Source organism: Rhincodon typus, chromosome 18, assembly GCF_021869965.1.
Source record: "Rhincodon typus isolate 14 chromosome 18, sRhiTyp1.1, whole genome shotgun sequence".
Lineage (NCBI taxonomy): Eukaryota > Metazoa > Chordata > Chondrichthyes > Orectolobiformes > Rhincodontidae > Rhincodon > Rhincodon typus.
In genome coordinates this window covers 58,552,709-58,566,382 of record NC_063349.1, presented here as the reverse complement: position 1 = coordinate 58,566,382, position 13,674 = coordinate 58,552,709, and the positions used below count along the sequence as shown (strand labels likewise).

Sequence of the window (13,674 nt, the reverse complement as noted above, 5' to 3'; positions counted from 1 at the left end):
CAATATACCAACAGAACGACAATGATGAAGATAATGAAAAATAAACAGGCAGAGAATCTATTTTTACTGTGTGAAAATAGCAAAGCAGTAAATAATGAGAAACATAGAAAGATACAAAACCCAAGACCAGGAGAAGAAATGACAAGCTGGGGTGAAGCTTTTATGTGAAGGACTTGTAGCTTCAGCTAAACATAGTGGTTATGCTGCTAAGTCAAAAGAACAAGGCTTGGTGAAAGCAGGTGGGCTATTCCAGCTTACGGCTTGGCAATCAGTCTCTGGTAATATGTTGCAATTCTCTCTGTGTTGTTGAATGAAAATTCTGAAACACCCTCCCAAACAGCATTGGGGATCTACCTGTAGAACATGGGCTGCAGTGGGTCAAGAAAGCAGCTTACCGTCACCTTCTCAAGGGCAGCTAGGGATTGATAATGAATGCTGGCCTAGCCAGCGATGCCCACATAAGAGCAACATAACCTATAGGGGGACCCTGACTCATGAATGCGATATCATACAGGAATGTAATTTTAAAGACCCGAAATACAAACATTTCCTGTACTTACAAAGGGCTTCTTCATAATGTCCTGCATTGTGTTGACTTGCGTACAAGTCAGTTGGCAAACAAACTCCAGAACAGAACCTGTTCACAACCTGGGGACTGCCTGTGTATTGGTTTAGGGTAGTGCCTGTTGAGATTGATTGGAAAGCAGTAAACTGGAAGTCTGCTTATTTTCATGCAGTGTTATGCTTTTGACAACCATGAAATCTGCCTGTTCCATCAATAAGATCATGGCTGACCTGTGATTCAAACTCAATACGAAGAGTCTGATAACACAGCCCAAATGCCATGTTCTATTGTGATGAAATCCATCATTTGCGAGCCACGACTTGGTCTGCATTGTCATCTACTAGAACAGAAACCAAAAGAATTGTGGATGCTGTAAATAAGAAACAAAAACAGAAATTGCTGGAAAAGCTCAGCAGGTCTGGCATCATCTGTGAAGAGAAATCAGCCTTAATGTTTCAGGTTGAGTCACCCTTCCTCAGAACCTGATGTTGTTTAAAACAGAAACCAAGTCCAGGTTTCTGGATGAGTGGTTCTGATTGGTGAAAAAAAGCAAACAGCAGGTTGCTGGGTCATGGTTGACTCACTGGCTGTGAAGCTGTGTATTTCAGCAGTGCAGACCAACTGAGGAGCTGGGAGTTTTTTTTCAGCAGACTCAACCATACAACATATGGGGTGTTATTGAGTGGTCGACTGAAGGGGAAGCTATGCTTTTCAGGACTCTTGTGAATGAAGTTCTGCAGGATCGTGCCCTTTTGGTAATAATCGTATTCTTGCAAGTTGGATGGAGTAACGTTATTCTAGAGGCTACCTAATAGTTAAAACTTGTGTAACTAAGAGTAATTAAACTCTACTGGAGGAGGTTAGACAAAGTTAAAAGTCACACAACACCAGGTTATAGTCCAACAGATTTATTTAAAATCACAAGCTTTTGTAGCACCGCTCCCTTGTCAGGTGAAGTGGAGGGAGGCACACAGAATATATAGTGTTACAAAGTTGGGTACAGTAATTGTGAAGTAGAAGGCAGGAAGCTAAAATATGTAGTTCCTTGAAGAGTTTGTGCCTTTTTAAAACAAAATTTCTATATCTGTGATTTTAAATAAATCTGTTGGACTATAATCTGGTGTTGTGTGGATAGGCAATGGCTAATGGAACGCATGGGGGGACTGCAGCAACTGTTTATTCCTGTTGCAAAAGCAAAATGGGTAAGAGGGCCAATCCATGTCTTACAAAGGAAATAAGAGATTGTATCCGATCCAAGGAAGAAGCGTACTGATAGGCCAAGAAAAATAATAAATGTGATGATTGGGAGCAATTTATAATTCAGCAAAAAGGACCAAGGGATTGATTAAGACGGGGAAAATAGAGTACAAAAGTAAGCTTGCAGGGAACATAAAGACTGACGCTATGAGTTTCTATAGGTACGTGAAGAGAGAGAGATTGGCAAAGAGAAATTGTAGGTCCCCTACAGACAGAAATGGGGGAATGTATAATAGGGGACAAAGAAATGGCTGAGGAACTGAATACATATTTTAAATTGTTGGAGGATGCAAGATTTAGTGAGAGGGAACAACTGAAGGAGATCAATATTAATAGAGAAATGGTGTTGGGAAAATTGTTGGGATTGAAGGCTGATAAATCCCCAGGACCTGATAATCTACATCCCAGAGTGCTTAAGAGAGTAGCTCTAGAAATAGTGGATGCATTGGCGGTCATCTTCCAGGATTCTATAGACTCTGGAACAATCCCTGCAGATTGGAGGGTGGCTAATGTCGCTCCAATATTCAAAAAGGGTGGTAGAGAGATAACAGGGAATTATAGACAGGTGAGCCTAACATCAATAGTAGGGAAAATTCTCGGATCTATTGTTAAGGATTTTACAGCAGAGCATTTAGAAAGCAGTGGCAGGATCAGACAGACAGCATGGATTTATGAAGGGGAAATCATGCTTGACAAATCTGTTGGAATTCTATGAAGATGTGACTGGGAGAGTTGAAAAGGGGGAGCCAGTCGATGTAGTATATTTGGACTTTCAGAAAGTATTTGACAAGGTTCCATATGAGAGATTAACGTGCAAGATTAAAGCACATGGGATTGGGGGAAATATATTGAGATGGATAGGAAACTGGTTGGCAGAGAGGAAACACAGAGTAGGAATTAATGGGTCCTTTTCAAATTGGCAGGCAGTAACTAGCTGGGTGCCACAGGGTAATGTAATGAATTCCACAGGCTCTTGTTTTGATGTTGTGACAATGAGTTTGAACTTGGCCAATTAATTCAAATGAAGCACCTAGAAAGAAAGCCAATTGAATTTAAATCTGATGGTGTTGGCAACCTGAAACCAATCATATTATAAGGATTTGATTATGTCATTGCAGGTATATAAGACAAGGACATTTGGAAAATTGGAGAGAGTCAATTGTCACCTGAAAGAGAGAGACAACTGCCACCTGCCAGAGTTAACACCATTCAGCTCTCAGAGAAAGCCCGTCTAATTAATTTAGATCAAAGTCCTCATTGAAGAAATTATAGAGATAAAACATCCCTGACAGCAGAATTAACGGAAGAAAGGCATTTGTGAAGAGCGCGGAGACGGCAGAATATTTCAGAAGACAGTCTGTGAGGACTTGGAGAGATTAAACTTTAACTTATTGATTCTTATTAATTGGGTCTATATTAGTGGGACTTGTTTTTATTTAAACAGCATTCTAGTAGAATTTAGATCAGGTAGGAAGTAGCTAGTAGTCTCAGGGGGAACTGTCAGTTTGTTAATAATTTTGTTAATTTATTCGTTGTTGGGTTAAATAAATAAATTGTTTCTTGTTACTTGTAAAGTGGACATTTGGAATTTTCTTTCTTTTAATCCCAATTTTTATTACGAGGAAAAAGATGAGCTTTTCTCGGTGTTTCAGAGGTTAATTATTAGAGGGAAACCCCTACTCCTGTCATAACAGATCGGAGCTTTAGTTTTAGTTTAATTATTCAAACGGTTCAGCCATTCCCCATTGTAACAATAGGTGGAGAAGGTTAGAGCTGGAAAGGACTGCACCATCTTCAATTTAATATCCTTCCTATTGCAGGGCTGTACTGTCGAACTATACACAGTACTCCAAAAGTGACCTCACCAATGTCCTGTACAGCCTGAAAACATACACAATGATCTCAGCAATGAAGGCAAGCATGCTAAGCACCTTCTTAACCATCCTGTCTATCTGTGATGCAACTTTTAAAAAACTATGTACCTGAACCCCTCAATCTCTCTATTCGACAACATGACCCAGGGCTCAGCCATTAAATGTCTAAGCCCTTCCCTTGTTTGCTTCACCAAAATTCAATATCCTGCATTTATCCAAATTAAACTACATCTGCCACTCCTCAGCCCATTGCCCCAATTGATCAAGAACCCTTCTTCACTGTTGACTATACCACCAATTTTAGTGTCATCCGCAAACTTACTAATCATGCTTTCTAAATTCTCATCCAAATCGTTTATATAAATGACAAACAGTGGACCCAGCGCTGATGCCCGCAGAACACTGCTAGTCACAAGACTCCAGTCCAAAAAACAACCCTTCACCACCACCCTCTGTCTCCTAACATCAAACCAATTTTGTGTCCAATTGACAAGCTCTCCCTGAATCCCATGTGATAGATCTTTATTAATCAGTCTACCACGTAGAACCTTGTTAAAGACTTTACTGAAGTCCGTGTCGACAACATTTACCACGCTGCCCTCAATCGTTTTGGTTATGTCCTCAAAAACATCAATCTAGTTTGTGAAAATTGATTTCCCATGCACAAAGTCATGCTGACTATCCCTCATCAGTCCTTGCCTCTCCAAATGCATGTAAATCCTATCTCTCAGAATCCCCTCCACTGATGTCAGACTCACCAATCTATAGTTGCCAGGCTTCTGCTTAGAGGTTTTCTTAAATAAAGACACAACATTAGCCACCTTCCAGTTCTCCAGCACCTTACCTTACCTGAAAGGACCCCGCAACTTCTTCCCTAACTATCCTGGGATACACTTGATCAGGTCCCAGAGATTTATCCATCTTTTGCTTTTTTTAAGACCTCCAGAACCTCCTCTTCTGTAATGTGGACTGTTTTCAAGACAACAGTATTTATTTTCCCTGAGTTCCCTAGCCTCCACGTCCTTCTGCACAGTAAAATCTGATGCGAAATATTCATTTAGTATCTCTCCCATCTCCTGTGGTTCCACACATAAATGACATTGTTGATCTTTAAGGGGCCGTATTCTCTCCCTCATTGCTCTTTCATTCTTAATATAGTTGTACTTGCTAATCTTTGGATTAGCCTTAAAATTGTCTGCCAAGAATATCTCATATCCCCTTTTTGCCCTCCTGATTTCCCTCTTAAGAATGCCCCTACACCCCTTATACTATACAAGAGATTCACTTGATCCCAGTTGTCTATATCTAACAAATGCCTCCTTCTTATTCTTGACGACAGCCTCAATCGCTAGTCATCCATTGTTTCCTATCCTTACCACTCACTCTAACAGGAACATATTATCTCTGAACTCTCGTCGTCTCACTTCTGAAAGCTTCCCACTTGCCAGTCATCCCTTTACCTGCAAACAGTCTACTCCACTCAACTTTGAAAGCTCCTGTCTCATACCATCAAAATTTGCCTTACTCCAATTTGGAACTTTAACTTTGATATTAGGCCTATTCCTTTCCATAACTATTTCAAAACTCAAAAGTGCTGGTCCCAAAGTGCTCTCCCACTAACACTTCAGTCACTTACCCTGCCTTATTTCCCAAGAGAAGGTCAAGGTTTGCTCCTTCTCTAGTAGGCACATCTACACAGTGATGAAGAAAATTTTCTTGAACACGTTGAACAAATTCCTCTCCATCCAAGCCCTCAACATTATGGCAGTCCAAGTCTATGTTCGGAAAGTTAAAATCCCCTATTATTCTTACACATATCTGAGATCTCTCTACATATGTGCTCCTCAGTTTCCCTCTGACTACTTGGGGGGGGGGTGGCCTTCAGTACAAGGTGATCATCCCCTTCTTATTTCTGAGTTCCACCCATACTGCTTCACTGGACGATCCCTCAGAAATATCCTAGGTACAGCAGTAATGTTTTCCCTAATCAAAAACACCACTCTCCCTCCTCATTTGCCTCCCTTTCTATCTTTCTGATAGCATCTAAATCCCAGAACATTGAGCTACCAGTCCTGTCTCTGCAATAGCTATGTTGCCCCACTGCCATGTTCCCATATATGCCCTGACTTCATCTGCCTTACGTGTAAGGCCCCTTGCATTGAAATAAATGCAGTTTAATTCATCGGAGTCATTTCACTCTCTGACTTGGTCTTCCCTGCCTTTTTTTATTAACTTGCTGTCTTTAACTTCAGAACCATCTTCATCTGTCTCTCTATTCTCATTACTTAGGCTCCCTCACTCGCCCTGCCCACCAGTTTAAAGGCTCCCAAATAGAACTAGCAAATCTCTCTGCTAGGATATTAATCCCCCTTCAGTTCAGGACGAACTTTCAAACAGGTCTGTTCTTCCCCAGAAGAGATCCCAGTAATCGAAAAATCAGAATTCTTGGCTCCATACCATCTCTTCAGCCACTCATTTATCAGCCCTACCTTCCTATTCCTACTGTCACCAGCATTTGGCACAGGGAGTAATCCAGAGATTACTACCTTTGACGGTCTGCTTTTTAACCTCTGCCTAACTTTCTATTTTCACTCTGCAAAGCCTCAACCTTTTCTCTAACTATGCCATTTTCACCAACATGTACAACAACTTCTGACTTTTCACTCCCCCTTTTGACAATATGCTGAATTTAAATAGAGGAAATTATGATGGTATGAGGTGCAAATTGGCTATGATAAATTGGATAATATCACTTAAATGGGATGACAGGAAATAGGCAATGGCAAACATTCAAAAAGCACATGGGTGAACAGCAACAATTGTTTATTCCTGTCTGATGCAAAAAGATAGTAAAAACCATGGCTTACATGGAAAATTAGACATAATTTTCGAATCAAGAAAGAGGCATAAAATTAGCTAGTTAAAAATACAGACCTGAAGAGTGGCAGTATTTAGAATTCAGCAAAAGGGAACAAAAGGATTGATTAAGAAAGGTAAAATAGAGTATGAGAGTATGCTTGCTGTGAACAAAAAAAAATTACTGTAAAAGTTAGCAAAGTTTTTTTTATTTATTCAGGAGGCATGGGTGTTGCTGGCTGGCCAGCATTTATTGCCCATCCCTAGTTGCCATTGAGAAGGTGGTAGTGAGCTGCCTTCTTGAACTGCTGCAGTCCACAAGCTGTAGGTTAACCCACAACGCTGTCAGGGAGGGAATTTGAACATAGACTATTTCAGTGTCTGAGGAATCATGAATGGTACGGAACATTGCACAAGCATCATTGAACATCCCAATTACTGATCTTATAATGGAGGGAAGGTCATTGATGAAGCAGTTGGAGATGATTGGCCCTAGGACACTACCCTGAGGGACTTCTGCAGAAATGTCCTGGAGCTGAGATGACTGCTGTCTATGTTTGAACCAAGGCATAATAAGAGCTGTGTGGTCCCGGCAGAATGCAAACGGGGCATCACTGAGCAGGTTATTGCTGAGCAGGTGCTGCTTGATAGCGCTGTTACTGACACCTTCCATCACTTTACTGATGATCGAGAGGAGACTGATGGGGCAGTAATTGGCCAGGTTGATTTTGTCCTGCTTTTTATGTACAGAATATACCTGGACAATTTTCCACATTGTCAGGTAGATACCAGTGTTGGAACTGTGCTGGAAAGCTTGGCAAGGGGAGCGGCAAGTTCTGGTGCACAAGTCATCAATACAATTACTGAAATGTTGTCAGGGCCCATAACCTTTGCTGTATCCAGAGCTTCCAACCATTTCTTGAAATCACATGGAGTGAATTGAATTGACTTAAGATTAACATCTGTAATGCCGGGGCCATTGGAGCTGGCTGAGATGAATAATGAATTCAGCACTTCTGGCTGAAGATTGCCGCAAAATCTTCAGCTTTATCTTTCACAGTGATGTGCTGGGCTCTCTGATCATTGAGGATATTTATGGAACTTCCTCCTCCTGTGTTAATTGTCCACTACCATTCATGACTGGATGCGGCACAATTGCAGAGCTTAGGTCTGATCTGTTGGTTGAGGAATCGCTTAGCTCTGTACATCAGAGACTTATGCTGTTCAGCATACAAATAGCTTCACCAGGTTGATACCTCATTTATAGGTATGACTGGTGCTGCTCTTAGCATGCCCTCCTACTCCCTCCGTTGTACCAGGATTGATCTTCTGGCTTGATAGCAATGGTGGAGTGGGGAATATGCCTTTGTATGACTTCAAGGAGGAGATGGTCGGAAGTCACACAACCCCAGATTATTGTCCAACAGCTTCACCTGAAATCACAAGCTTTTGGAGTGCTGCTCCTTCATCAGGTGAAGTGAAGGGTAACACAGGCACAGAATTTATAGGCAGAGAGATCAAAAGATAGTGCAAATGGCCTGAGTGGGGTGTCAACAGGCTGAATAACAAGTCTCTGCAGGTGATCAAAAGTGTTAGATAGTGTGAGTAAAGTGTCAACAGCTGAATAGCAAGTAAAGGGACAACCTATAATCCAATTACTTGAGGCAGAGAGATAATTACTAAAATTTAAAAATAAGACTGTGCTGGAGACAAACCAAATGGCTGGAATTATATGACAGGTATAAGAGTCACGTGCCAAGTGTCAAACCAAAGTAAAAGTACTTGTTGGAAATAGCACTAGGGGCTGAGGGGATCAAAGGACATGGGGGAAAAGCAGGACATATTATTGAGTTGGATCATCAGCCATGATCATTATGAATGATAGAGCAGGCTCAAAGGGCTGAATGCCCTACTCTCACTCCTATTTTCCATGTTTGTACATACTGGTCTGGGAAGAAATGCAACTTGAAACAAACAAATCAGCAAAATTACCTTTACAATGAGCATAGGGCATACTCATCATATAATCTTCTCCTCGGTTGAGGAATGAAAGTCTAGCTTCACCATCTAATATGGCAGATAATGAATTACCTGGAATATAAAAGCAAAGGATAGGTATTATTTCTACACATGAAAGTCTTCCCGCTGCAGTTTGTATCTAAGCACAGTGACCCTGAGTAGGTTATGCATTGTTGGTTTATTCCACCATGACACCTTTCTCTCTAACTCTTCTTCAATCATAGAATCCTGCAGTGTGGAAGCAGGCCATTCAGCCTATTGAGTCCACAGTGACCCTCTGAAGAGCATCCCACCCAGACCCACTCCCTTACCCTATCCCTGTAACCCTGCATTTCCCTGGCTAATCCACGCAGCTTGCACATCCCTAGACACTATGGACAATTTAGCATGGCCAATCCAGCTGACCTGCACATCTTTGGACTGTGGGAGGAAACTGGAGCACCCGGAGAAAACCCACGCAGACACGGGAAGAACGTGCAAGCTCCACACAGACAGTCACCCGAGGGTGGAATGGAACCTGTGAATCAGCAATGCTAACCACTGAGCTACCGTGCCACCTCTAGGCTTGGATCCCATGTTAAGACATGGTTTCACCAATGCTATCTTCATACTGTGCCATATTACAACACCGCAAAATTTGCTAATACTCTCACCCACTTCCATTTAGGTGCCCAGATCACAATCTGAAGATGACAACTTTAGTATATAATTTTCTGTCTAACGCAGGGCTCCAAAAGGTTTCTTAAACAGAACAAGGCACTGCCCTTGAAATCTGAAATGAAAACAGAAACTGCTGGAAAAACCCAGTATGTCTGGCAGCATTTGTGGAGAGAAAGCAGAGATAATATTTCGGGTCCAGTGATGTTTAGAAGGCTCATTATACCTGAAACGTTAACTCTGATTGCTCTCCACAGATGGTGCCAGACCTACTAAGTTTCTCCAGCAATTTTTGTTTTTGTTCCACAGAAGCTACCTGTAGTATCCCTCATATCACCAAAGAAATGAGTGAACTCAGCCATTGTGGGGAATAATGCTTGCATTTATGCAATTAGTTAATGAAAGAGATCACTTCAAAATGTTTTAAAAAAATAGGCAAAACAGCACAGCATGGAGATGAAAAGCAAAATTCATTCAGTTATCAGTCCAGCTCACCACCTGTCTTCAATCTCCTACTCTTCATTGGTGTTCAAGTTATGTCAAACAGATCCAAACACATTCAGAGCACGTTCTGAGGAAGGGTCACTGGACCCGAAATGTTAACTCTGTTTTCTCCTCCACAGATGCTGCCAGACCTGCTGAGCTTTTCCAGCAACTTTGTTTTTGTTCCTGATTTACAGCATCCGCAGTTCTTTTGGTTTACATTCATTATAAATACAGTGTAATTTGTGATAGCTGCCACCAAAAGCACTGGATAGCATCACGGAAAATGCGATTAATTACTTGCTGTTTTAAGATTGTATTACGAATGGGTCAGCTTGGAATTTTTTATAAATACAAAATATCCAGTTCAGTGTCCTGTGCAGGAATACAACTCCCAAATTCCCATGTCACTGCCTAATTTGTTCCATATTTAACTTTTAAGTAGAAACCGTGCTTTCCAGTATCATATATTTTAATGTGTGTTACCCTGTTATCCAAAATTCAACACTTTTTGCATGTGGAACTATTTAACAAAAAAATGATGATTATGATACCAATTGACTCAGCATATTGGAAGATGATTCTTGAAAATATCATTTCTCTTTTTCACTCCAGTAATGTGAATTTACATACACTTTATCACGTTTCTGTGAGAAGTCCCAAAGGGTGAAACAAGCAATCAAACAGCAAGTGCAGTCATGTTGTGGAAGGCAGACATCTCTATTTTAATCTTTCACTGGATGTAGGAGGCAGCTATTATTTCCCATGCCTAACAGCCTTGAGAAAATGGGGTGCGCTGTCGTTCTAAAGTGCTGCAGTCCATGTGGTCTACAATGCTGTTAGCAAAGAGTTCCAGGATATTGTCCTGGTAATGGTGAAGGAATGGTGATATACTTCCAAATCTAGATGAGGAGTGGCTTGGAGGGGAACTCTCAGGGGTTGGTGTTCCCATGCATCATCTGCCCTTGTCGTTCCAAATACTAGAGTTTGTGGGTTTGCAAGGTGCTGTCGAAGGAGTCTTGGAGAATTTCTGTCGTGCATCTTGTGGATGTTACACATTGATCCCATTAAGCATCAGTGATGGGGGAAGTAAATGTGGTGCCAATCGAGTCGACTGCTTTGCCCTGGATGATGGCAGGTTTCTTGAGCATTGTTGAAGCTATACTCATCCAAGCAAGTGCAAAATATTCCATCACTCCCCTGACTTGTACGTTGTTTATGGTCAACAGGCTTTCAGGGTTTAGGTGGCGAGTTATTCATGGCAGGATTCCCAGTGTCTATATTGCTGTTGTAGCCACTATGTTCATATGAATGGTCCAGTTCAGTTTCTGGTCAACGGTAATCCCAGGATGTTAAATAGTGGGGGATCCAGTGATGGTGATGGCATCAAATGTCAAGGGCGATGGTTAAGATTCTCTCTTGTTGGAGATGGTCATTGCCTGGCAATTGCGAAATGCTTATTTTACATGCTACTTTGTCAGCCCAAGCCTGAATATTGTCCAGGTCTTGCTGCATTTGAACATGGACAGCTTCAGTATCTGAGCAGTCACGAATGGTAATAAACATCATACAATCCATCAGTGAACACTTCACTTCTGACCTTATGATGGAGGGGAAGGTCGTCACTGAAGCAGCTGAAGATGCTGGGGACTACCCGGAGAAATTCCTGCAGAAATGCTCTTGAACTTAAAGTTTTGGCAAAGATCTGTAGCTTGGGTTGTGGGTGAGGTTGTTGACTGGCTCGCCGAGCTGGCTTGTTCTTGTTCAGACGCTTCGTCACCATGCTAGATGACATCATCAGTGGAGCATCTGATGAAGCGATGTTATTCTACTCTGTTTGGAATTTATACTGTTTGGTCCGTTATGGTGAGTACTGTCATTTCTGGTTTTGATCTGAATGGGTTTGTATATGGGGTCCAATTCTATGTTTGTTGATTGCATTACGTTGGAGAACCATGCCTCTAGGAATTCCCATGTGTGAATATGTTTGATGTTCTCGATAAGCGAAGACCTGTGGTCATGGTCTTGGGATAAGGGGTCGACCCGCAGGACAGGGATGAGAACGAATTTCTTCTCACTGAGAATGTTGAGTCTGTGGAATTCTCTGCCTCAGGAAATTATTTAGGCCAAAACATTGAAGACTTTCAAGAAAGGTGTAGATATTATTCTTAGGATTAAATATATGACAGAAAGTGGGAATGGGGTACTGAATTGGATGATCATACTGAAACGTGGAGCAGGTTCAAAGGGCTGAATGGCCTACTCATGGTCCTATTTCCTATGTTTGCATGTGAAAAGTTCTAAGTAAGGGGAAACTGGGAAAAAATGAAAGGGCTGGTGTGAAATAGATTTTTTTTTCCCTTTTCCCCACCTTCCCTCTTGCACCAAACCTATTACATTTCTAACCTTTCCTAGTTCTGATCGGATAATGAATCAATAACTTAATATGTTAACTCTGTTTCTCACTCCACAAATGCTGCCAGATCTGTTGAGTATTTATTGCCCGATGAAGGAGTGGTCATTTGAATACCACCTGATACAGGGCGAGCAGGGTTAACAGCGATAAATAACCTTGTAACTGTCAAGTGAACAGGGAGTATAGATCTTGGTTGAACATTTCTTCTAAAGACAATATTACAACATGACACTCTTGAAGGACCACACAAGACTGTCTCAATAGATTATTTGCCCATGTACTGTCAAAGGGCTTCAACACAATCTTTTGATTTAATGAAACTTACCAACTGAGATAAGCCAACCCCAACACTAAGAAATGAACCAAATCAGAAATCTAAACATGTAGCTCTTTTAATAGTTATCTTTCTTTCCTGTACACTTCTATTGAGCTATTGATTGCCTTAATTTATCAGCTTACATCCCCATCAAATCTGGACACCCTGATTTAGCACCTATCTTATCCCACATCGAACACCAGCAGGTGGTAGCCATGTTATCCAACTTCTTTTGGACACAATTAGACTCAACTCAAAGCCGCAAGACTTCGTATTCATAGGTGCTTTTGTATTGTGTCAATAAATGATCATTCTTTGGATGTTACTTCTCATGCTGATAGGCCAATTAGAAACTGTCATCTAATCCTTCGAATTAATTAACAGTCAAAGTCAAGGTTGAAATCTTTAAACATAAACCAACAACCTGGTTTTGATTCAGTATATTCCATATTTCCCCATTTGAAATGAATTCCTTCTCATATCTTCTGTACAACAAAAACAAACTCACCATAAAATTTTGATTTGGCCAAGATGCTGCCAGTGATGCAAAACCCATCTTTTCTATTACTGACATAGAATGCAGACACAGGAGGGTGATGAGACACCTAGAGGGGGGAGACAATTCAGTTATGTTGCAAAAGTAGTTGAATATAAACAAACATTTTGTGAAAATATATTCAAAAGTTCATGATTCAAGTCTCGTACTAATAATGGGAAGCAAGAGACTTTTTGAAGTCTTTTACAGAATTGTACTTTACAACAGTTAACTGATAAGTGAAGGACACCAAAGAACACATTGCAATGATTGTACAAACTGCTTGTGACATTTTCAAAGAGCAACAACAGATTGCCAGTTATTTTTGGAAAAATAACCATAACAAACTATAAATTTAGTAATTATTCTAGCATGACAGCCCATTTCTGATGATTGAATTTCTTTTTTTTAAATACCTGTTCGGCAATGTAAAATGTCCTGCTGTTCGCTTTTGGGTGAATCCACATACACCGGAATGTTTCACCAATAATTGGATTGTATGGTTTTTTCAAGCCCTTTGTGAAAACAAAAAAAAAAAATACGTTTATTGCAAAGAAACTGATTCTTGTCAAAGGAAAACCAAACTTACTAAAAGAACCAAGAATGTATACAGAAAATTTAAAGGTAATTGCTGTTTTTTGCTTGCTAAGGATAAAACAGCAAACTTGTTACTATAAAATGCTATGTCAGCCTCAC

General features: G+C 40.8%; 1 protein-coding gene across 1 annotated transcript in view; it reads right to left on the bottom strand.

The window, feature by feature from the left end:
- The window catches only part of osbpl8 (oxysterol binding protein-like 8), an 87,600-nt gene that overhangs the window by 42,183 nt on the left and 31,743 nt on the right, over positions 1 to 13,674 (bottom strand). Inside the window, exons 8-10 of the mRNA XM_048607477.1 lie at positions 13,395 to 13,493; positions 12,952 to 13,048; positions 8,545 to 8,643 (exon numbers count right to left, since the gene is read on the bottom strand). Coding sequence (XP_048463434.1) covers positions 8,545 to 8,643; positions 12,952 to 13,048; positions 13,395 to 13,493 — 295 coding nt within the window. The remainder of the gene's footprint in view (positions 1 to 8,544; positions 8,644 to 12,951; positions 13,049 to 13,394; positions 13,494 to 13,674) is intronic.